The following is a 23,901-nucleotide window of genomic DNA, read 5'->3' on the forward strand; positions in this document are numbered from 1 at the left end:
AGCAATTAGATTTTGACTGGAGAATTGAGGAGCTTTCTATTTGATTTGGGGTCTATTTCTTAATTTACCTAAAATTACCTTTTCCACAGTTTAGTAATTGTACATATTCTGTTATTTTTTAATAAATTAGCTCGTTTTCAAAATATTTACTTTATATCTGACTTCATTACTCAACTACCTAAGACAAAAGGAAATCTGAGAACCATGAAGCATGTAAGGACTTTCTTTTCTTGGCTTATTGTTATTTTATTTTGAAATGAAATGGGTGTATGTGAAAACTATGCTCTTTTAAAAGCTTATCCTCTTCATCATTGTATTTCTTTCTTTTTAATTTTTATTTTAAAAAGTAATTTTCTTGCCTTGGCCAGTGTGGCTCATTGTTTGGAATGTCAGCCTGCGTACTGAAGGGTCTCAGGTTCCATTCCAGGTCTAGGGCACGTACCTGGGTTTCAGGTTCGCTTTCCCTATCCCCCAATCTGGGCGCAAGCAGGAGGCAAGCAGTCAATGTGTCTTTTTCTCATTGATGTTTCTCTTTTTCTTGCTCTCTCTCCCGCCTGCCTCCTCCCCCTCCCTCCCCCCCACTACTATCTCTGAAAAGCAATGGGGGGCGGGGGGGGGGGTATATCCTCAAGTGAGGATTATTTTAAAAAGTAATTTTCTTTGTAGATTCTTCTCTCACTGTATTATCTCAGCACGTTATTGGAATTGAAGTATGCTTATTATTAGTAACATCACTTATTTTATTCTGTAATCTAATATATATTGTCAATTAAATAGATTAGGAAATTTTTTTTTTCTTCTAGAAAAACTGAAAAATTCTCCTACCCCTACCAAGCCTAGTTGAGGCCTTCATTTTGTATATATGGTTATCCAGAACCCCATCTCTAGTTCAGGATGGGTAGCAACTCCTGTGATGAGCTAATATATTTGTACTTTCTGACCATCAGAGATATCAGTGGCCCTAACTGGAGTAATAAGACACATTGATCCCTAAACACAGCCACTCTAAAATGCTTCCTTCTCAAATATCTGTTTAAGTCTAACGACAGCAAATAAAATATTTTCATCTCTGACTTCTTTTGGATGCTGAAAATTTTCTTCAATTCACCATACAAGGGACTTTACTTCTCTTTATTACATAAAACCCCATAACATTTGTATCTCAAGATTACTGTGGGGACTATTTGATGATAAAGTGCAAGTGCAGATCCTAATACACTGCAGATAGAAAGAGGCAACTGCTGTGTTTATTCTCTAATAATGACTGGAACAAATGCCAATATCTGCTTTCTGCTGAAAATGCTTATTGGTGTACTGCTTGTATTCACTACTATTCTTTCTTCCCTGAATCTTTATTCCTGGAAAATAAATAATGCCAGCAGGAACTAAAGATGACCATTTTTCTTGTCTCTAAAGAAAAACTTGATGTTGACTACAGCTGTTAAAAACAAGATATTTGTGTTATATTTATAAGGCAGATCTTGAGAAAAATAATTTTTTAAAATGTCCCTGTAAATGGTCTTGGCTACTATTTGCTACCTTGCTTATTTGAAAAGTCTTAATTCTTTGTCACAATTAATGGGTGGTTTGGCTGGATGTAGAATTGTACTTAGAAAATAGTTTTCCTTTCTTTTCAAAGACATTACAACTTATTAGATTGGCTTCTAGCTTCCAGTGGTTCTGTTGAAAAGGTGTTTTGGGGTGTGTGTTTTTTTGCCATTTTGAGTCTTGATTTTTAGTCTATGGCTTTTTTTTGTCACTCAGGAACTTTTAAAGATCTTCTCTTTCTTCCTGTTGATTTAAACATTTTATCTGTTTTTTGTTTTGTTTTGTTTTGTTTTTACCTCTAGTGGGTGTTTGGAATGTAGGGAGACACTGGGAATGCTGGGAGAGAGTGCTTTGGCATTTACTTCATGGAAGTCAAAGAGGTTAATTTTCTTGCAGTGCAGGAAACAATCTCACCCAAAATGTCAATAGAAGGCCTGTTGACCCTGGGGAAATATAAGAATAATCTTGACCTACATATTGGTTATGGGGTATGACAAGAGAAGCAGGACATGTATACCAAAGACAAATCAGTGTGTTTGGTAATAATGTTACAGACATGTTGTGTGAAACAACAGAGGAAGAACGTGTACTAGTAAATGACATGGTACAAATTGAAATAAAATAAAAATCACCGTGTGAAAAACAGTCATTACCTTATCTATGAATATATATTTACCATGGTACTGCTTTTGGTATCTAGCTGGATATTATTTGAACTATTGTGCTTAATCATATTGACAAGTTTCTGTATTTCCAAGTAGGATTTGCTTTTAATTACTTTGATAGGTCAAGAAAATTATTAACTCTTTTCTATAATGGGGTATTTATTTTGTACTCCAAAAACTTAGCAATTCCAAATCCAGAAAGATTTTGAGAAATGACCTTTTTGCGAAGGCTAGAGTTTAACTGACAGTAATAGGCATACTTATCTAAATTGGAGTGGGATTCAGAAAGAAGTTGAACAAGGGTTGTACTTGTGCAGTTTTAAAGCAGCTTCTGAGTTAGCAGTTTACAGTTCTATTTCATTAATGTATTGGGAAATGAATTACCACAATTGCATATATAACTAACTATTTTATAAGAATGCAAACATTCAATGACAAAGATGAATTGTTTTTAAATTTTCCACCATTGTTTTCATGTTTCATGCATATTATTGCTTTACTTCATTAATGTGGCTGACTCAGGACACTGTACATTAGAAATACAGGACTCTAAGGAAGCAGAGAGGGATGAAGATAATCAGTGGGAAGATAGTGAAAGATGTTAAAATAGAGTTTGATAATTTTGTATTATAATTTTTAGGCATTTAAAAATAAGTGTTAATTCAGAATCATCATTTTAATGTGCATATGATTTACTTTTCAGAGCCTAAATCACAACCGCAGCAGCTTCATCAGGGGCAACACAGATTGTTGAATACTGAGCAAAATGGAATAAAAGACAGTAATCAAACAAGATATCTTCCTCGGAATGATACCAGACAGCCAAGGAATGAAAAACCCCCTCGTTTTCAAAGAGACACCCAAAATTCGAAGTCAATTTTAGAAGGCAGTGGATTGCCTAGAAATAGAGGTACTGAAAGACCAAGTACTTCTTCAGGATCTGAAGGATGGGCTGAAGAGAGAATCAGATGTGATAGACCCTATTCTAGATATGATAGGACTAAAGACACCTCATACTCTTTAGGTTCTCAGCACAATGATGGTGCTTTTAGAAAAAGAGATAACTCTATGCAAAACAGATCAGGAAGAGGACCAGCCTATGCAGAGGCAAAAGAAAACCCACTTCCTCAAGAATCCATAGATTATAATAATCAAAAACGTGGGAAAAGAGAAAACCAAACAGCAAATCCTGATCATTTTTATGACAGGAAACCACGAACAATAAATAATGAAGCTTTCAGTGGTGTAAAAATTGAAAAACATTTTCCTATAAATACTGATTACCAGAATCCTGTCAGAACTAATAGTTTCATTGATGTTCCAAATGGAGAGACAGAAATGCCACTGAAGGGAAGGCGCGTAGGACCTATTAAGCCAACAGGACCCACCACAGCCACACCCTATGATGATAAAGTATTTTATAATAGTGGTCCCAAAAGAAGATCTGGGCCAATTAAACCAGAAAAAGTACTGGAACCATCTGTTCCTATGGAGTATGCAAAACTGTGGAAACCTGGAGATGAATGTTTTGCACTTTATTGGGAAGACAATAAGGTATGCATGCCATAATGGTATTATATACTAATATTACTAAATGTAACATTTTAGTGAAACTGTACTTCTTTGAACAGATTTATAGATATATAATTTATAACAGGATAAATAAAATATTTATTATATTTATTGTGGGATTTTTTTATGAATGATTAGGGAGAATGAGTCCCATAGATTTGGTTAGATTAGATTTTATTGTAGCTTGTATATTAGAATAGTATTGTAAAAATGATTAAGTAAAGTTGAGAAATTATTTCACTTGCCATCAACTGAACTGTTAATGTTTGCTTTTCTTTCTAGTGATATTATACTAATTCACAAGGAAGAAAATCATTTGAGTGGCCCAAGGTTAAATTCTGCAGGTTTCATCTAACTTAAAGAAAATTTGCACAGACTACTTTTTTTCAATTAAGAAAATAGTTAATTATTTAGCTGATAATAAATAATATAGTTATTAAACCAATAAATTAAACATTCTTTTGTTCTATATTACATGCTGGCTAAAAAGAAAAGAGGGAACTTGGGGAGAAAGGAGAAGGGAAATATAGAAGATGAGGTCAAGAAGGAATACAGTGAATCAGACAGAAGAGCTTGGCTGAGAGGGAGAAGACCACACAGTCAGAACAGGAAGATGAGGAGGATCCTTTAAATGTGGATGGATCCTTTAAAAAGATGCTGTAGCCCTGACCAGTGTGGCTCAGTTGGTTGAGCGTAGTCTGGTGCACCTAAAGGTCACCAATTCGATTCTGAGAAAAGGGCCTTTGCACATGTTTGCCTTCTGCCCAACATTTTCTACCAACTACTCTTCTTATCCTTGAGGGCTGGGCTCAAACATCACTTCCTAAAGGAAGACTTCTTTAACCTGATCCCTTCTCCCACATTCTTGTCTTTCTCAATCGGTGCCTTATTCACTTTCTTTAAGTTAACAGAATTTGTAATTTATTTTGTTGTTGTTACTGAATTGATAGCTCTCCCTATCATCATTTTAAGTTCCTTAAAGGCAGGGTTTTGTCTAGTTTTTTTTCTATAGCCCTGCTCTTCCCACAGTGTAGGAATTTAATAATTATTTGTTGACTCTGTTAATTAGTTAATTTTGAATGGGGCACTTATATAGGAAAAAAGTAGAGTGGTTAGAGGACTGGTGCTATCAGTAAGGTATTAAAACTGAGGTAAGGGCGTTATAGTGACAGGGACATGCATAGATGTGAGAATCAGGTAAAAAAAAAATATTTGAAGTAAATATTTCATAGGTAGAGTACTTTCAGTTGATAAAGTAAGGATGTGCCCATGAGAGTGTGTGACTAAAAGAAGTGGTACAAGTAAAGTTAACTGAAGATTTCAAGGAACTCAAATTCAGGCTAGGAAATGTGGATGGATCCTTTAAAAAGATGCTGTAGCCCTGACCAGTGTGGCTCAGTTGGTTGAGTGTAGTCTGGTGCACCTAAAGGTCACCAATTCGATTCCCAGTCAGGGCACGTACCAGGTTGTGAGTTTGATCCCCAGTCAGGTTGCATACAGGAAGCAAGCAATCATTGTTTCTCTCTTGGATCAATGTTTCTCTCTCCCTCTCCCTTCCTCTCTCACTGAAACACACACACACACACACACACACACACACACACTCACACACAAAGAAAGAAAAGATGCTATAGGGAACCAGGTCCTGTGGTGTTCAATGAGTGATGAGGCATAAGCAGATGTTAGGTGTTACCTGATGATACCAGCAAGGAGAGTACAGGATGGTATAACCAGGTGGCATAGTTGTTGTTTGTATGTGGGATGATACTCATCTAAAAGCAGCATCTCTACTGCCAAGTTTTTATTCAAGGCCAAAAGGAGGGGATAAGACAGAACTAGCTATGTTTTTGTTTTGGTTTGGTTTGGTTTTTTTTTTTTTTTTTGTGTGTGTGTGTGTGTGTGTGTGTGTGTGTGTGTGTGTGTGTTTGAAAAAGCAAAAGCCTTCCCAGAAATATCAACAGACAAGCTCATTTTACATGGCTACTTCCTGGCTATTAGGAAGGCTTGGAAAGCAAGTACTATTCAGACTATTACTCTTTCAACTCAGACCACTCCCTTTCCAAAATACAGGAATTATTTGATTTGGGTAATGAGGGATTACTTAATGTTTACCTGTTTCTCCCTTATGCAGGGGCAAGAAAAGGTGAAGTAGTTAGAAATCAGTGTTGGTTTGTAGAGCTTAGTGTCTACCTTAGAGTAGACCTTGTGTCAGGTGCTTCTGTTAAGATGAAGATGGAAAAATGTTTCTTTCTGTATTGGACAGTGTAGGGTTGTTGGTAACTTCTACTAGCAGAGGAGGTAAGTGATTGGAGTTCAAGTCAGATAAGATTCGAAAGGCTAAAACCTCACAAGGATCATGCCCTAGTAGTAAGTAAAAAAACTACACAAACAAGCCATGACAAAGCCTAAAACCAGCCCTTTACAGCAAGCATGTCAAACTCAAAGGCTAACATGGTCAAATAACAAGGTTTATGTTTATGTGGGATACAAAAAACCAAAAGCTTCAATTTTCATAGAAACATAGGTTTATTTTGATAGAGACATGCTGAATACAAAGGGCTGAAATAAATGAGTAATCATTAACATAAAATAATAGAACATTTAATAAAATGAATATTTTTTCTTGAACATTAACTTACCAGACACTGAATAACTGCACAAATTAATAAGCATAATGCAAATAAACCTATTTTTCTTGTTATCCGAAAGCAGAATATTTCCTGTTGAGCACACCAAACAAGTCAGTCCAAGACTAATGATGTGGCAACTGGCTGCTAAAATATTCGCTGCTGGTATTAGTGGAGAGAAATGCTGTGCCTGCACATAAGGCGTGTAAGGGAATGAATGCAACACGATTATAGTAATCAGTCATTAGCGAACATTGTAGTTTGTTATTAATAATTATGTATAATAAGATATTGTAAAAATTGAGGTACAAAATTTTTATTAAAATGTTTCTTACATACTGTTATATTGGCTGGGCAGCAAAAATATTTGTTGTGGGCCACATGCAGCCATGGACCTCAGGTTTCACATGCTTGCTTTACAGAATCAAGGATGTCTGCTTGCACGCTGTCTGCCTGCCAAAAGAAAATCTGATCCTCTTTTTTTGGGGGGGTGGGGGGAGGATATACATTTCTTAGAATCTTTTGAATATTTTACCTGCAATACCTGGCATCCTATAAAAAATCATGAGAGAGAGAGAAGGAAAGTAAGAGAAAGGGAGAGAGAATATGATAAACCAGAAACAAAGCAACAGAGAAAAGTAAAAAGACCTACAGCTATTGAGATGTTGGACTTAGCAGGCAAGTTCTTTAGCAAATATTGAGTATTCAACAAACCATAATTGAATGGCTGCTAAGTGTCAGGTACTTGGGATAGTTCTGGTTATGTTATTACCCATATGACTTCAAATACCACCTTCTGAAAGACAGCACCTAACAATTCCCAATTGTTTTGAACTTTTAGAGTATTCTTAGAATTATTGGATGATCTTTTAAAGTGACTACTTTGATTTTAATTGGATATATCCTTTCAGTTTAGAGTGAGGGACTGTGGGCTCTATATAGATTTTTACAATTAAACAAATGAGATAAACTATTTATCCTCTGAAAGAGATGGGATTAGTTATATTCTGAAACCACCTAATTTAAGATAGCTTTTAATTTTTTAAAAAATATGTTTTTATTGATTTCAGAAAGGAAGGTGAGAGAGGTAGAAACATCAGTGATGAGAGAGAATCATTGATGGGCTGCCTCCTGCACACCCTCTACTGGGGATCAAGCCTACAGCCAGGAATATGTCCTGACTGGGGATTGAACCATGACCTCCTGGTTCATAGGTCGACACTCAACCACTGAGCCACATAGGCTGGGTGAGATAGCTTTTAAATGTCTTGTCAAGAATAGGCAACTTTCTAATTTTCTAGCCAGAGACCAAGGTGAAGATTTAAGAAAAACCATTAGCTTTTAAGAAATCATTGTCTTAATTGCATTACAATGATGTTTTGGAGCTGATTGCTCAATTAGTATAATCATTTAAAAAATTATTCCCAATATCTTGCCTTCTCTCAAGTTTTATTTGCTTTGAAGGATTTTAAAATCTGGGACAATTCTTCCTCTAAACTGTCATAGCTAGTTCAGCGCTTTTTGACCTCTCAACTGGAATACCTGAACCGCCTCCAAACTGGTCTCCTTGCCTTAAACTTTTTCTTGTTAATATATTTTTATTGATCTCAGAGAGGAAGAGGGAGAGAGAGATAGAAACATCAATGATGAGAGAGAATCATTGATTGGCTGCTTCCTGCACGCCCCCTACTGGGGATCAAGCCTGCAACCTGTGCATGTGCCCTTGACCAGAATCGAACTCGGGACCCTTCACTCCACAGGCCGATGCTCTACTTACTGCGCCAAACCAGCTAGGGTGCCTTAAACTTTATTCCTCTTACACTTGTCATTGAAACAGCCACCACTGTGCTTCTGGGCTTAGAACATACCATTCTTCCTAGTTTAAATCTTTTATCCATAAAATAAATACAAATTCTAATATGCATGTAGAGCCTCAGTCAGTTAGCTCTTACCTTCTGCCCTAATTTCCTATTGGTTTACCCTTTTTCTCACATCATGCCATAATTAATTTTAAACTCTTTGTAGTTTTCTGCACTCATCTTCATGCTTTGTCTATAACATTCCCTGAAAGAAACACCCTTCTCAGTTCTTTACTTGGCTAAGCCCTCTTCTGCCTTAAACACTATATTAATTGTCATCTGCCCAGGAAGCTCTTCCCAAACTCCTTAGCTTTATCAAATGTCATATCACTACACCGTTATTACAGTGCTTTCTACATTATATAGAAGTCATTTTTTTATACGAGTTGTCTTTATGAAAGTGTTAAGTTCTAAAAAGATGTCAACTTACTTGTTTTCCTAGGCTATATTGTGACTCATTGTTTGTTGAACTTACCTAATTACCTGAGAAGCTTACAATTGAAGCATAGGTCCAAAAATACTCACAACAATTCACAGAACACAGAAGTATGAGGCTAAAGATATCAAGGAGGGATGGAGAGATGTAAATGTATATCAGAACTCCAAGATTTGGAAAATCCCCACATGATGTCTCTAAATTTCTTAGCATCCAGACCTGGGAAGGAAGCACCATGGATTAACTTTATAACCTTTGTAGTATGAAGTATACTAGTTACTCAGAAAAATAGATTGTTTCCTGGTAAGTCATATTTTAGAAGGATATGAAAAATAAGAATTTCTGTTGTCTTTAGCATTTCTGATTCTGGTGAGCCTATTAAGAGATACTGTTAAGAATAGACAGTGTTATAGTAGAGTCTCCAACTAACCTAGTTTAAAGAAATTATTCCTTAAGAGAAACTAGTTTTTCATGTTCACTAAGCAACATTCTGACCTATAATTTAGGTCCTGAATGGGTTGACCAATTAGTGACCTAGTCTTAGTTACCATAACAGGTAAATTTTAAAATTGTACTTGTTATGTAAATTAGTTCCTTGTGAGGTTGTTAATGAGCATTAGTTCCCAGAGCCAAGTAAAACTGAGTAAACTGATAAAATAAAGGTGTCTAGTCTTGCAGTGTCTCAAATCCCGTAATGCCTGGATATGAATTATGTGCTTACTCCTTACCTGACATCTCTACTTCCCCTCAGCTGCCTGTGATGTCAGCAGCAATGAGCATTTTCTTTGTATTTATTTTGTCATATGTTTATGTTTTTTTAAGTTGCCCCATCCTATATAATAAAAAGCTAATATGCAAATCGACCAAATGGCGGCGGTATGACCAGCGGCTGTGACACACACTGACCACCAGGGGGCAGACACTCAATGCACGAGCTGTCCCCTGGTGGTCAGTGCGCTCCTACAGGGGGAGCGCCACTCAGCCAGAAGCCAGGCTCATGGCTGGCGAGTGCAGCCGTGATGGTGGGAGCCTCTCCCGCCTCTGTGGCAGTGCTAAGATGTCTGACCGCTCCCTGAAGGGAGCGGGCCTAAGCCATCCGTCAAACATCCCCTGAGGGCTCCCGGACTGCGAGAGGGCCTCTAGTAGTTATATATTCTGATTAATATATAAAAAATATTTTACTAATATTAGTCAAAAGACTTCAATGGCTGACAACAAAACATAACACTCGTTCTTTATATACCCACTGGCATGAGAATATTCTCTCCTGACCATCAAGCTCTGTCCTGAAATATTACTACTGTTCAGTGTTATGTCAGAACTCATATGGATGAGATAATTTATCTTTTTTAGCCAATTTATGATTATTCAAAGGTAAGTTTTATTTATTAAATACATCATTCTCTTAACAATTATTTTCTTTAAAATATGGCATATTTGAAAGTTCCTAAGAGAATAAATCTTAAAAGTTTTCATCACAAAGAAAAAATTCTATAACTGGCGATGAACATTAAAATTATTGTGGTGATCATTTTCTACATACACATATGTCAAATCACTGTGTTGTACATCTGAAACTATGTCAGTTTATCTCAAAATATTAATAATTAAAAGAAGATTGAGCTTTCAAAGAAATTATGCATTCTAGCACTTCAATTATTCACATTTCCATCTAATATTGCCCTTTGTAGACAGTGTTGATTGTCATATTTAAAACTCCTTTTTGTCTCCTCAGTTTTACCGAGCAGAAGTTGAAGCTCTCCATTCTTCAGGTATGACAGCAGTTGTTAAATTCATTGATTACGGAAACTATGAAGAGGTGCTACTAAGCAACATCAGGCCCATTCAAACAGAGGCATGGGTATGTGATCCAAATTCTGTACACAAGCAGAAGCTAATTTGAAGAAAATACATAGCTTTGAAAGATTAGTTATAGTCATACAAAATTTTCCAGTGGAAAAATATTTTGAGTTTGCTTAAAACTGGCCATCCCTAAAGAACAATTTTAATTTAATAATTACACTGAACTATAATAAAAATGAAAGCATTGCAATTACTTTTTTTGTATAATGCTTTGTTATATTATTCTTTAAAAATAGGTGCCCTTAATTTTGTTTACTAACAATGTGTATATGTAAAATTAGTTTTTTATGCATATTTTGTTACTTTAAATTTGACTAAATTATGTCCAGCAGTTGTCAAATTTAAATTTCTGTTGGATACGTGTATATTCTTTATTTAGTTACATGTAAAATTAAGAAAAATAGTTTACGTATATATGAGTTCACACTGCAATTACTACACATATGTTTATGTATGTATATGTACAGAATAACTACAAATATCTGTTTAATAATTATTTGATTACTTTTGTTTCTAAATGTTATGTCAAAGCTATGTGATAAGTTTAATGATGTAACTTAGAATGTGCTGGCCTCATGGAGTCCATTTTATTCAGGATTTATGTGACTTTATGTACATAGATTCTCAACTACATTTAGACAAAAACAGGAGGACAAGACACATTAAAACTAGTTTGATAACTTTATAAATTTTATTTCTTTTCTCCAATTTGTGGGTAGCTGTTAATAAACTTATCTTTAGAAGCCTAATTTGTTGCTCTTTCCCTAAAATATCAAAATATACTAGAAAATTATATCCTCTAGACCAGTGGTTCTCAACCTTCCTAAGTTCCTCATGTTGTGGTGACCCCCAACCATAAAATTATTTTCATTGCTACTTCATAACTGTAATTTTGCGACTGTTATGAATCGAAATATAAATACCTGATATGCAGGATGTATTTTCATTGTTACAAATTGAACATAATTAAAGCATAGTGATTAATCACAAAACAATATATAATTATATATGTGTTTTTCAATGGTCTTAGGCGACCCCTGTGAAAGGGTTGTTCGACACCCAAAGGGGTCGCGACCCACAGGTTGAGAACCGCTGCTCTAGACAATAGTCATCATCATTGAAGCACATGTTATTTTCTCATGAACTGACTTTAGTTTTGTTGTTTTTTTACATTTTTCTGACACGACCTCAGTCATGCTCCCTGTCCCCCCAAAAAGATAAATAAAACAACAAAAAAACCTTGTAGCCGTAATCATGTTTTGGGCCATGGATCTTGATTCTTTACATTTTTATTACAGAAAAACTATTTTCTAGGTAATTTATCATTATATTTTTTACAGTGTAATATTATTAATGATTCATATGCTTGATTATTTTCTTCTCTTTTTCTGAAATTTAGCCACTTTTTCCGTAAAATACTGAAATACTATCAATATCTAATTTATGTCTTTCTTTTCTTGGAGAAATTTGTTGTACTTAAATTTTTGCCCTGTTGATTCTCATATGATGGCTATTTTTATTTCTTTTTTCTATTAATACATCTTAATCTAGTTTTTATGGTAAAAGTAATTATTTATTGAATATGTATTCTAGGAGGTGAGTCCCGGTTTGCTGTTTATCATATGCTCCCAAATGTGTTTAGCCATTACAGTCAGAGGTTAAAATAGAATTTTTACATTAGTTTTCTTTTTATTTTTTAGAGATTTAATAAGAGATTAATTTCATCTTTTTCTCCCTAAAGAGAAATTTAATTTTCTTCCTTCATTTCTTCTCTACTTCCTTTTTCTGTTTCAGGGTAGCCATAAGTGATGAGTACATTTGTCTTTCCTCATTGTAGCTCTTCCATTCAAAGGTGTTTGGTACTGAAGTGATCATTTTCTTTCCACAGTCAGTGGCTTTTCCTCCCCTCACCCCCAATAGTCCTCATTGCTTTATCATTGATTTTAGAGTTATGTAAACTTAGCTGGACAATAACTTTACCAGATGTCACAGCCCATGTAGTGATTCTGTTTTGAACAGCAATGCGTTCATATTCTTCCTACCCCTTTATGAGTACTCATATATACGTTGTGCTATTTTTTTCACCTGTTCTTTTTCTGCTTTCAACTTAAAATTTTTCTTATAAGATGTTTGGAATGTTTTTTCAGAAAGAAGCAGGATAGACTCACTAAATCTTTTGGAGATTTTGGTGTTTCTTTTCTCGTACTTACAAATAATCAAGTGATTGTTGATGTTTTATGATTTTGCAAAAATTAATATAACAAATATTTTTGGATCATGAACATCATTATTGAAGATAAGATCATCCTTTCTTCTTTATCTGAATGAATAATGACTTAGTTGTAGAAGCATCTTATTCTTGATATATAGAATTCACCAGCTTAACATATCTTCATTCATCTCCATTTAAAAAAATACATTCAAAGCCCCTAAGAAAAAGTTACGCAGTTGTCAATATGTTTAATGTAGAGTTAGTGTAGAATTCTCTTAGACTCTCAGAGTATTAATGTTGGGGTGTATGAGCACTTTTTCTTTTTGTAACTGGGAAATTGTAACAAGTTTTAAGTTAATCAAAAGCAAAACATACACTATGCCAATAACAAGGTAACTCTAATTGGTAAATCATATTAGAAAAATTAAAGGGCTGTAAAGGTACAGCAAAGATGTTAGAAGCCTTAGCACAAATATTAACTCACACTATGGATTGTGTAATTTTTTATTTTTTAGCTCTTGCACTATATATGTGCATTACAATTTTTAATTGTGAAATGATGTATCTTTTATTAAGGTTTATGTTTGCTATTTGCAGAAGATTTTGGAAAACCTGTTTTCCTAAATGTAGCAATGATTATGGATTGAAGATATTTTTTATAGTTTGCAGGAAAAACAACTCAGAAAACCTGTACATAAGCCAAAAGCCTCTATAGAAATCAGTTGCCTGTATTGTCTCATAAAGGTATACGGATAAATCATTAAATAAAAAGCATGAAATATTAAGAGACTCAATGACTAAGTTAATAGTCCCTTGTAAGGAAAATAAAAATCTAGTTAGTAGTTTAAATCTAAGTGTTAATATTTTTCTCATAAAGTTTAGGAATTATTTGCCTTAATTCTGTCTGTAGTGTAGACCAAATGTCTGTTTTCCCTTTCCATCTGGATACACCCTTTTATTTCCAGAACATACTCAGTGATTATATTTTACTTGGCAAAAATTTATGTTCTGATTATGATTGAATACTTTATTTCCTCTAAAATTATTTACTAAACCTTCTGGTAAGTTGTGTTTAATTTTTTTTACTTCTACCTAGATTTCACCTGGTTCTTTTAGGTATCAAAAAAATTCTTAAATTTAGTATCTTTGTTATAGTGAACTCTCTAATTATCATAAATAATGTGAGATTCACAGCTCATTCTTAACTGAATAAATGCTCTAAATTGTTTTTTCAGTGGTCTTTAAACATCGTAGGATTTTCCTTATTTTATTAAAGTAGCTGAAACACTAGGAGTCTCATTTTATCTGGAAAATTATATAGGGAGAAAACCATACTCTGTATTATTTTATACTTATGACCATTGTATGAGAAAACAGTAGGGGCAAAGAAAACCTCCTATTTATCTTCCCTGCAATCCCCTCCAAATTGGTTCCTTTTAACTCTAAAGCTAATACCAGAAAACCAGTAAAAAGATGCCACAGGCAATTTGGAATTACTGAAAATACCCTGGTGCTGCTGCTCAGACAAGTCTTTTGTGTTTTACGGTGTTGTTGCTTCTGAATTGCTTTTCTAAACCTGAAAAAACATTGTCAAGTCCTGATTCTCCAAGTATATTTATGACTTGAGTTCCATTGAGACTTATATCCAAAAAATGTTTTTAGAACATACTAGTTTCTAAACTTTCTTTTTAAAAGTTTATAATATTTGCTTCTTGGTAGCAGGAAATTATCATTGTTTGGCTGTTGTTTTAACTAGAAAAAATATTATATAGGTAATGGTTCTAATACGTTAGCATGCACAATATGGACAGGCGTTCTGGAAAGCGTAGATGATTGTTACTGTCCTTTAGATGATTATTCTATTTTAACTGTTTTCTGTAAGGTATCCATTTATTCCACAAATATTCATTGCACATCTGTTAGGTGCCAAGCACTAGTCTAGGTCAGGGAAACATATTTATAGGCAAAACGCAAAATTCCTGCCCACTGTACAAAGTAAGAAGTCCCAGATCTGGTTATGTAAAGCAGACTTACAAGTAAGCATCTCATGAGAGTCTTTATTTATACTTTTTGAGACTTTAAAACAAAGTACAAATGGTGAAAATCTTGTTTACTGAAGTTTTCATTTAAATAATGTTTAGGTCTTTATTTATTCCACCTTAGTTTAAAGATAAAATTTATGAGAAAGTAGAAACTGTTATTTAATGAATTTTGTCTACTTAAAAAGTTCTTTTTATCTATTTAAAAAATAAAACTTGTCTATAGGAGGTTTTGGATTTTTAAAAATAATTATAATATATATTTCAGTTTTAGCATACTTTAAGAAAAGAACTGACAATCTTAAGTTTTACTTTTGAAGTAACTTTGTACAAAATTTATTTTATAATGATATCCTAGGAAGCACATTTGGAAGTTACCTTTTCAAATTCAGATATTCATAAAAATCCATAAATTATTCTACCACTAGTAAATATATGAAAAAGAAATGTAGAACAAAAAAAAATCCTAACCTATTTACTGAGGAAGGAGATGGAGAGTTGTAATACAGAAATTAATGAGTTAAAATGAATCCTAAATGTATTAGAACAAGGTCATATAAGTAATTTTAACGACATAATTATGCTTTATCTAGTTTGTATTTGATATCAAAAGATCATAATAGATATTAAAAAGAAGACAATTGTTATAGAAACCATTAACTTCATAGGAAAATTACAATTATGTGACAATGAAGTTCTGCCGATTAATATCCAGTAAAAAGTACAAGTACCTATTTCAGAAAGTTTTTCATTCTAGATGATAAATTCTTAAATTAATTAGTGGATATAATTTACCATTTTTAAATTTCTGCATTAAAAACAATTTGAGCCCAGCTGGCTCAGTGGTTGAGTGGCGACCAGGAGGTTGCAGTTAGATTCCCAGTCTGGGCACATGCCTGGGTTGCAGGCTTCATCCCCAGTGTGAGGTGTGCAGGAGGCAGCTGATCAATAATACTTTCTCATCATTGATATTTCTATCTCTCCCTTTCTCTCTCTGAAATAAAAAATATATATAAATATATATATTTATATATACATAATATAATATATATATATATATTTTAAAAATAAACACAATTTGATTAAGGTCACTGAAATACATTTTCTTCTACCACACATATTTTGGGAAACTTTTCTTTCAAGGATGGCCATATGGGCACTGCTGATTTTCTTTTGCATTATAAACAAAAAATAAATTAGAATGAAAACTATACAGCTAGTTTAGCCCCATTTAAAACACAATTTTCAAATTATGGACAGTGGAATTTGGGGGCTTTCATGCAATATCTTTAAACTTTGTTTTAATAAATTTGGTTGTATTTGATGTGGTTTGTTTATTTCTTCATTTATTACCCAGACTTTCACAATTCCCACAGGAGGTTATAAATTACACAAAGCATTTTAGCAATTCCCACAGGAGGTTATGAATCACACAAAGGATTTTCAAATTCCCACAGGAGATTGTGAATTACACAAAAGGAATTTTATACAAAAGGAGGTATGAAAGCTGCTGACATGGAGGGAAAAATTATTTGTTCCTAAATGCATGCCATATATATAGATGTGTCTGCTTAAATACTCTTCATATTTACCTCCTAAGCCCGAATTCAGTTTGTGATAACTAAAACTAACAGATTATTATCAAAATCTAGAGATCTAGTTTTGAGCTGACTACATTATTCAATAGAGACATTTTATTTTACCATTTCAGTTAACAGTAAGAGAATAATATGCTATTTTAGGACCTGTACAAAAGTATTGCTTGAATTTCGGTACCTGATAACTTAATATATTATAATCTATTAAAAGGAACTGTATATAAGAATATTTTTAAAAGGTTTCTGGATAATCTGAGTTTCACTTTATTGAGCAATTAAAATGCAGATTAAGATTATTATTTCATGTTCCTTTTTTCTGAAGATGACATAACTCCCAAAGTGAAATAACTGCCTCAGATGTGCTTTCTTTCTTTTAAAGTTATTTTAATGGTCACTCAGATTTGTTTCTAACTTCAATTGCAGTTTTCATAAGAACAATTTGTCTTAAATTAATTAAATATTAATATTAAGATCACGTTAGCAAAACTGTATGAAAATTCACAGCACTTTTTTTATACATGAATAATACCAGAGCTATTATGCTAACTTTTATCTTCTAAGCTTCCCCTTTACTAATGGCAGCCTAAAGTATGGACTTCTGAATTATGGTGTTGATTAATTAAGAAGTAAATTCATGATGCTTTAGATTATACTGAATATTATATGATTTTCATTTTCCTTTCAAAGTAGTTTTAAGGAGGCATCATGGGTGCGATCTATAGCCAAAGGGGGCTGGATTGTTAGGTGAACTTATTTTTCCCTTTGACATCTTGATTCAACAGACCCAGGGTTTGTTCTCTTCTAAGTGTAAGCTTTGTTTTTTCATTTACTTTACTTACCAGGACTTTTAAAGCTATAATTTCAAACTGCACTGGTTTTTACCATTCCTTTGCATATATATGCATAGACTTGCTAATATACTCATTGCACAGGAAATAAAGTAGTAAAACAAATGAATCTGAGGAATATTTTTGTTTTGTTTTATTTCTTTGTTCCCAACGAAGTTAATCTTATATTGGGTATGTGCCTTGACTAGACACTCATGTGAGTATATTTTAAAGATTTGTATAAATCTGAAGAGGCAACCTTCTTAAATTAAAAAAAACAGAAAACAACTCTGTATTAGTGTCTAGTGAATTTCTGAGCCTCTTCCATCTGCACCCGTAAAAGCAGAAAAATAACGTTGCTTATTGCATGATAGAGTTTACTTCCTTTCAGGTCCCACAGTACACATTCCCTTTCCTAAAGTCGGGGATTATGAACCTTGTTGGTGAAGGACTAAAATTTGATTGCATACCATAGTGAGTTGTCAGTTGTCCATTCTCCTTTTTAATCTTACATAGTCATCTGTGTGTCTGTACTTAGTACTACTTTTCTGTATTCATACTTTCCGTCATCTTATTAGTTATCTCTCTCTGTTTTTATTCTATTTCCTGAACATCATTGGTTTTTTGTTTTTTTTGTGGGTTTTTTTTTTTTGCTTCATTTTCTTTTTACCTCTAGTGGGTGGCATCTCTTGATGTATATGGACTACCCTTCCTACTGATCCTAATTTCCTGAACTTTATTGGACCTATGCTATTTATTCTAGAATAATGTGCAGTAGGCTTCACTATCACACCTCTAGGAAAAGAGTGGAGTTGGCCTGTCTCCTTGTGAGAAACACTCTGATGTTACAGAACTTACAGTTCCATTAAACTTGGAAATTACTGGAAAGAGTTTTACACCTTGGCTTGAAAACCTCCCTTAGTGGCCTGTCATTGGCTGAGAGCTCCATTCAGAAGGGAAGGAAGTGCTGCAACAGTGAGTACATTTTATTTGCCTTAAAAAGCAACAACACACATATAGTTTATCAAGAGTTAACAAAGAGGTTCCAATTAAGCAGCTTTGACAATCATAAGAATACAAAAATCATTACTTTTTTGAACATATTTTTCCATGCCTTGTCTATCTAGCTCAGGGATTTCTAAAGTCTTCTGAGAACATTTTGAAAAATGCTTGGTTAAAAAAGTTAAGTATGCTTTTTGATTCCAGAAATAGATTAATATGTATTTTAAATCTTTGAGAGATATATATAATGTACATTGTTTCACAGACTTATTTGTTCATGGAACTCTTTTTTTTCTGTATAGAACCTGTTATAGAAAGTCTACAAGAGGTACTTCAGAAAAAGTCTTAGCTATCTTCTTTCTAGTTTTCAAATCTCCCATCTTTAAAATAGGGTGAAGATTTATCTGTAAAATATATAGTTTTAGATGTTCCAAACTTCTTATTAATAACATAATAATGTCTTTTATGTTATAAATAGAGACTAAATATATAAAGTTAATTTCTCATCAAACATGTCCCAAGAGTCTGTGAATAGAGGACAAAATATATTCCTGAAATTTTATGTCCCTTCTGAGAACTTTTGCTATTAGTGTTTCATTACATTTTAATAAATTAAGATTTTACTTTACATGTCATTATATACAACTCACTAGTCTTTTCATTTTAACTTAACTCTAATTCTGGAAACTTTGTATGTATTAACTTTTAGAAATAAGCCCTTATGAAGATTCCCATTATAGCTTTTATAATATTGCTGCCCTCTTCTGAAATTCTCACCTCATAACCCACAGGGTATTTATATGGTCCAGCAATAAGACATTTTCATCATTTGTGGTTTTGTAGTTGATATTCTCCAATAATCTAGTCTAAGGCAAAATCTGAAATCCCTTTCTGTTAAGCTGGTATTGACTACTAAATCAAAAGAAAGTATCAAAGCAAGTTAATTCTTCGGGGTATGTGGGCATTCTTAAATGAGGGATAAAACTCCAAAAAGACCAAAAGTACTATTTTATTTCATCATTAGCTCTTTTATTAATAGACTAATGTATTCTGAGCCTTATTTTAATTTGTTAAAGATCTCCTAGAAAACAAACTCCTATACTTCTCTTGATCTCCTATTCTTGTTTTCCTGGCAAAATAACAGTTGTTATGTGACTTAACAGTTGTTAAGTCAAATGAATTGATAATCTTGGATCCAATTCTGGAGTTTACTTGAGAATTCTGGAGGGGGGAAACATTCTTATTTTAAGAAGCATGTCCTCTCCAAACACATAATTATAAACAAGGGCAGAATTTATGGCTGGATAATAGCCAGTGAAAATACAAAGAAGCTCTCTAAAGAGCAGTGGATAAATACCACAAGTACCATCTCTCTTAGTGCTTGAGAGAATCAGAATTGTAAGTGAGCACATGAACTGATTTGGTAGCAGAAGCAGTGGAAGAAGGTTCGTAATTAATGAATGATAGATGTAATCCCTGGTGGTCACCTTAAGTACTGAAGAGTTCTTCAGACAGCAAACTCTATTATGGCAGTTTAATATGATGGTTTTTCAACAAATATTTTTTAAAGCTTTTTGTAACAAAGCTACTTTGGAAAATAGATTGGCTTATATACCCAAGGAATTAAAAAGATATAAGAGAAATAGAAGATATACTGTATATATCCCACGTTCAAAGGCTGTTAAATCACATTGTTTACTCATATCTTCAGAAAAAAATCACTTCTACTGTCGTGATAAACAACCTGCTTCCCTATTTATAGTGGTCTGGCCCTCTAGCAACTTAAATGCGAAATTATAGCTAATTTGCCTACAAATGTAGGGTGGTCATAATAATCTGACCACTCAGTGTATTTTCTTCCTTCTAGAAGCCACCTAATCCATATCAATAAGGCCTCCATGAGACTGGGGTGGTTCCAGTCTGGGAACTATAGTTGGTGAGCTTCTTGATACAGTATTATTATGCATGTTAAGTGAATGTGATAGTGTGAGGGAAGTAAGTGGGAAAGGCTAACATTGACTTTTCCGAAACTAGTATCAACTTTAACAACCTTTTATTGGCATTTTTGTCTTGCCTAAAATATGCTCATTTTTCCCAGATCATGTGATTAGGAAATTAGGGTAAACCATTTTGGTTACGCTTAACAACAAGCTTGTTATACAAAGTACAGTATTAGAAGTCAGTTTAATTCCTTTTCTGTATGGTTCATATTTTAACATTTATGGACTTGTATTTTTTAAATGTTGGTAACCGTTTTTGTACCATTTAATGAGTTATTTGCAAGAATATAAAGAGCATTTTATCTTGAAAAGATTTAAGTAAATAAGCCTTAAATAATGTGGGGGAAAGTACACTAATATATTGTTTCTTCATAAGGTGATCAGATAATGCAAATTTTATTATTAGGTATTCCTGAATTTGAACATCAGTACCCAAAGAATGTTAGACTTAATTAGATTTTTAAAATATAGAATTAAAGTCTTAAAGGGAAGGGAGAGCCATATCAAAAGTTTGTATTAGTCTTTATTCAAAATTTTTTATCTTTTCTAGGTAAACTCTTTTTTCTGTTTTACCCCCTTCTCTTCCTTTCTTCTTCCTTACTATCTAGGTTGCTTCTCTTTTTCCTCTGTCTCTTTTATTTGATTTTATTTTTTTTTGTCAGTTTACCTTCTATTCGTTGTAAAGGTTTCAATAGGCTTTTAGCTACAGTTAGACATGTCCCACCTGAGATAGAACTAATGCTTAAATGAAGTCTGGTTAAACAGAACATTTTTTAAAGTTCAGAACTCTAAAAGCCTCTAAAAGCTTTTGGTAGAAATAAGTTGATATTCTGCTTGATCTTTTATATGCCCTGATTAGTGTTAATGCTTACTTAGCACTTGGCCCTATTGATAGTAGTTCTCATAAATGGAAAGACTATTAGAGACTGAGGACTATTGGAGCTGATTACAAAAAGACCTAGAAATGATAAAATTGCTGGTCATATGCTCAGTCCACTTAAATTGTATCCTCATACCTATTCTTAGGAAATAAGCAAAGACAAGAAAAAAATTTTCTCATTAAACTTAGTTAAGATGAGAAATTAAAATATATAATTCCCTAAGAAAAATTAAGGAACCTTTCAAGAAACTAGAGACTGGAAACTCTAAATTTTGTTAAAGAAAATTAATTATAGATGGCTACATTAAAAGCATTTTAGCCCTGGCTAGCGTGACTCTGTGGATAGAGCATTGGGCTTCTCACCAAAAGGTCTCAGATTCGATTCCCAGTGAAGGGCACATACTTAGGTTACAGGTCTGATCACTGGCCTTGGTTAGGGGTGCATGCAGGAGGCAGCCAATCCATGTGTCTCTCTCACATCAATGTTTCTGTTCCTCTCTCTCTCTCTCTCTCTCTCTCTCTCTCTCTCTCTCTCTCTCTCTCTCTCTCTCCCCCCTTCCCTTTTCCTTCCTTCCATTCTTTCTAAGAAAAATCAATGGAAAAAGTATCCTCAGGTGAGGATTAACAAAAAACAAAAAAAAGCCCTTTAGATATAATTTAAAAATAATATAAGATTTACATTTCAGAAAAGACATATCAAGAAAATGCACACATTTTCCTTTAATTTGTTGAAAATACTTAAAATTGGCTATGAAAAGACTGATTGTTCTATAGTCCATTTTAATGATTATAATAGCTTTAATGAAAATAATCACTGAGGGAAGATGATTAAGATAGAAAAAAAGGTCACAGAATAGGTTGAAGGTAGATTTAGTATTTTGGTTCTTAGACATTTTTCAAGATAATTTTTTTTAATAGCATAATTTCAAAGTTTTGCCTGAAACTGTGAAAAAAATATTTTTAAACAAACTGCTTTAAGTAATATCAATTATAAAAACTAGTTTAACTTTCTGAAATGAGAATTATTATGCTTTGAGGTTCCAATAAATTTCATATAAATGGCAAAGTACAGCCAGAATACTCTGGCATTGTTTACTACTTACTGCCATTCTTGGGCCCAAGGCTGAGAAACATTTTCAGATTCTGTGTGCTTTATCCTGAAAGAATTTGATGAAAGGGGTCACTGAGAGAGTTAAATGTCGGATCTGCTTGGCCTTTGAAAGAAGGGGAGAGGGCAGGGCTGATCTTGGGCAATTACTTCCCCCTCCTTTTTGCCCTGCTTCAGCTCCAGCGGAGCTGGACATGCACAGGAGGAATCAGAAGAACCGGGTCGAGTCCTGGCTCTGCCACTTACTACCTGTGTGACTTTGGGTAAGTTACTTAATATCTCTGGTCTCAGTTTCAGTACAGGGTTGTTTTGAGGATTAAGGAATATGATTGGTAGAAATGTGCTTTGGAAACTCCTAAGGTCTATAAAAACAAATTTTTATGACCCCTTTCTTCCCTATTTTCAGTAGTCTAGTGTCCTTAGCTATGCATATTTAAAGCAACCCAAAATGACCTAACTTATTTTGCTTACCCCTGTGCCCTCTCCATATAGGAATTCTTATTTCTATTCTTTGCATGCTTTAGAGTTAAGTATTTCAAGACTATAAAACCAGGCTGGTAATTTAATCATCACTGTAGAGTATGTGTGTGTGTGTGTGTTCTTTTTTACTGTTACCCCTTTACACCCTCACCTTTCTTCTTTAATCTCAGAATTATGTAACTAGAAATATCAAAGAATCTCTGACTCATGGAAATTTAGACAATGTTTGGGAGAAGGATTTGGGGCAGAGGGAAGTATCTTAAATCCTGTTACCAGATCACTACTCCATTAGTTAGTAAGGTTGACTGGGGAAATGATTGTGTCTCAAGTCCTTTCTTCTCTCAGAAAGGAGATGGCAATAGATCAGAGTTAGAAGTTCTTCAGCAGTCTCACTGAAAACCTAGATTCTTAGCTGGAGGAATAGTCATGGAGAGAAGAGAGTAAGGATTTGGTGGCCATTTCTGTGAGTAATATCTGACTTGACCTCGTTTTTGATTCTCAGTAAAGTAAGTTCCAGCCCACCCTCAGCCAAACTAAATTATAATGCTTATTATCTTGACTGGGTGCTAAGTTTATAGAGGCTGCATGGAGCTAAGAAAGAAAGGACACTTGCCTTCTGGATCACATCTGGTGTCAGATCAAGGTACCTTTATGGGGACATAAGAAGACTTTATAGCTTTACTTGGTCCAGCTCCTTCCCCCCGCTCCCCCGGCCCCCCATAATCTACGAATGCTTCATCTGGCTATGTCTAAATAATAGTAATAATAGCCACTTACAAGAACTGCTTGCCATTAATGCCTAATTACCATGGAGCACAATAACCGTTACTCATGTCATGATTGAATTAACTTTCTTAAAGCTTTTCTTTTTTATTTTATTTTTATAGCCTTGAACCATTGACTTATGCTCAGTATGGTTTCTTGCTGAAGTAGCAGTGTCATCTTTCTTAACTAAAAATTAGAGAGAAGTATTGAACTCTGGTAGTAATCAAATGCAAATTGAAACAATTAAGTGCAATGTTAAGTTTGTGCATTAATGGAGGGAAATTAAATGGTAATGCTTATGCTGGCAAAGATGCAGTGGTATGAGTACTCGTACATATTGCTAATGGCAGTGTAAATTGGTGTGATGCTTCCAGTTTTTTCCCAAGCCTTACGTGTTCATACCCTTTAAACCAATAACCC

At 33.9% G+C, this 23,901-nt stretch overlaps 1 protein-coding gene across 5 annotated transcripts in view; it reads left to right on the forward strand.

The window, feature by feature from the left end:
• TDRD3 (tudor domain containing 3) overlaps nt 1-23,901 on the forward strand; it is a 211,064-nt gene that overhangs the window by 159,788 nt on the left and 27,375 nt on the right. For 2 of the 5 annotated variants that reach the window (XM_059684798.1, XM_059684801.1), the window contains exons 11-13: nt 2,917-3,767; nt 10,443-10,568; nt 22,414-22,499. In XM_059684798.1, the coding sequence (XP_059540781.1) occupies nt 2,917-3,767; nt 10,443-10,568; nt 22,414-22,499 (1,063 nt within the window). Of the gene's footprint in view, nt 1-2,916; nt 3,768-10,442; nt 10,569-12,364; nt 17,377-22,413; nt 22,500-23,061; nt 23,180-23,287; nt 23,360-23,901 lie in introns of those variants that run through there. The other 3 variants (XR_009451346.1, XM_059684800.1, XM_059684799.1) reach the window with 3 other exon arrangements.

Source organism: Myotis daubentonii, chromosome 2 (assembly GCF_963259705.1).
Source record: "Myotis daubentonii chromosome 2, mMyoDau2.1, whole genome shotgun sequence".
In the NCBI taxonomy this organism is placed as follows: Eukaryota; Metazoa; Chordata; class Mammalia; order Chiroptera; family Vespertilionidae; genus Myotis; species Myotis daubentonii.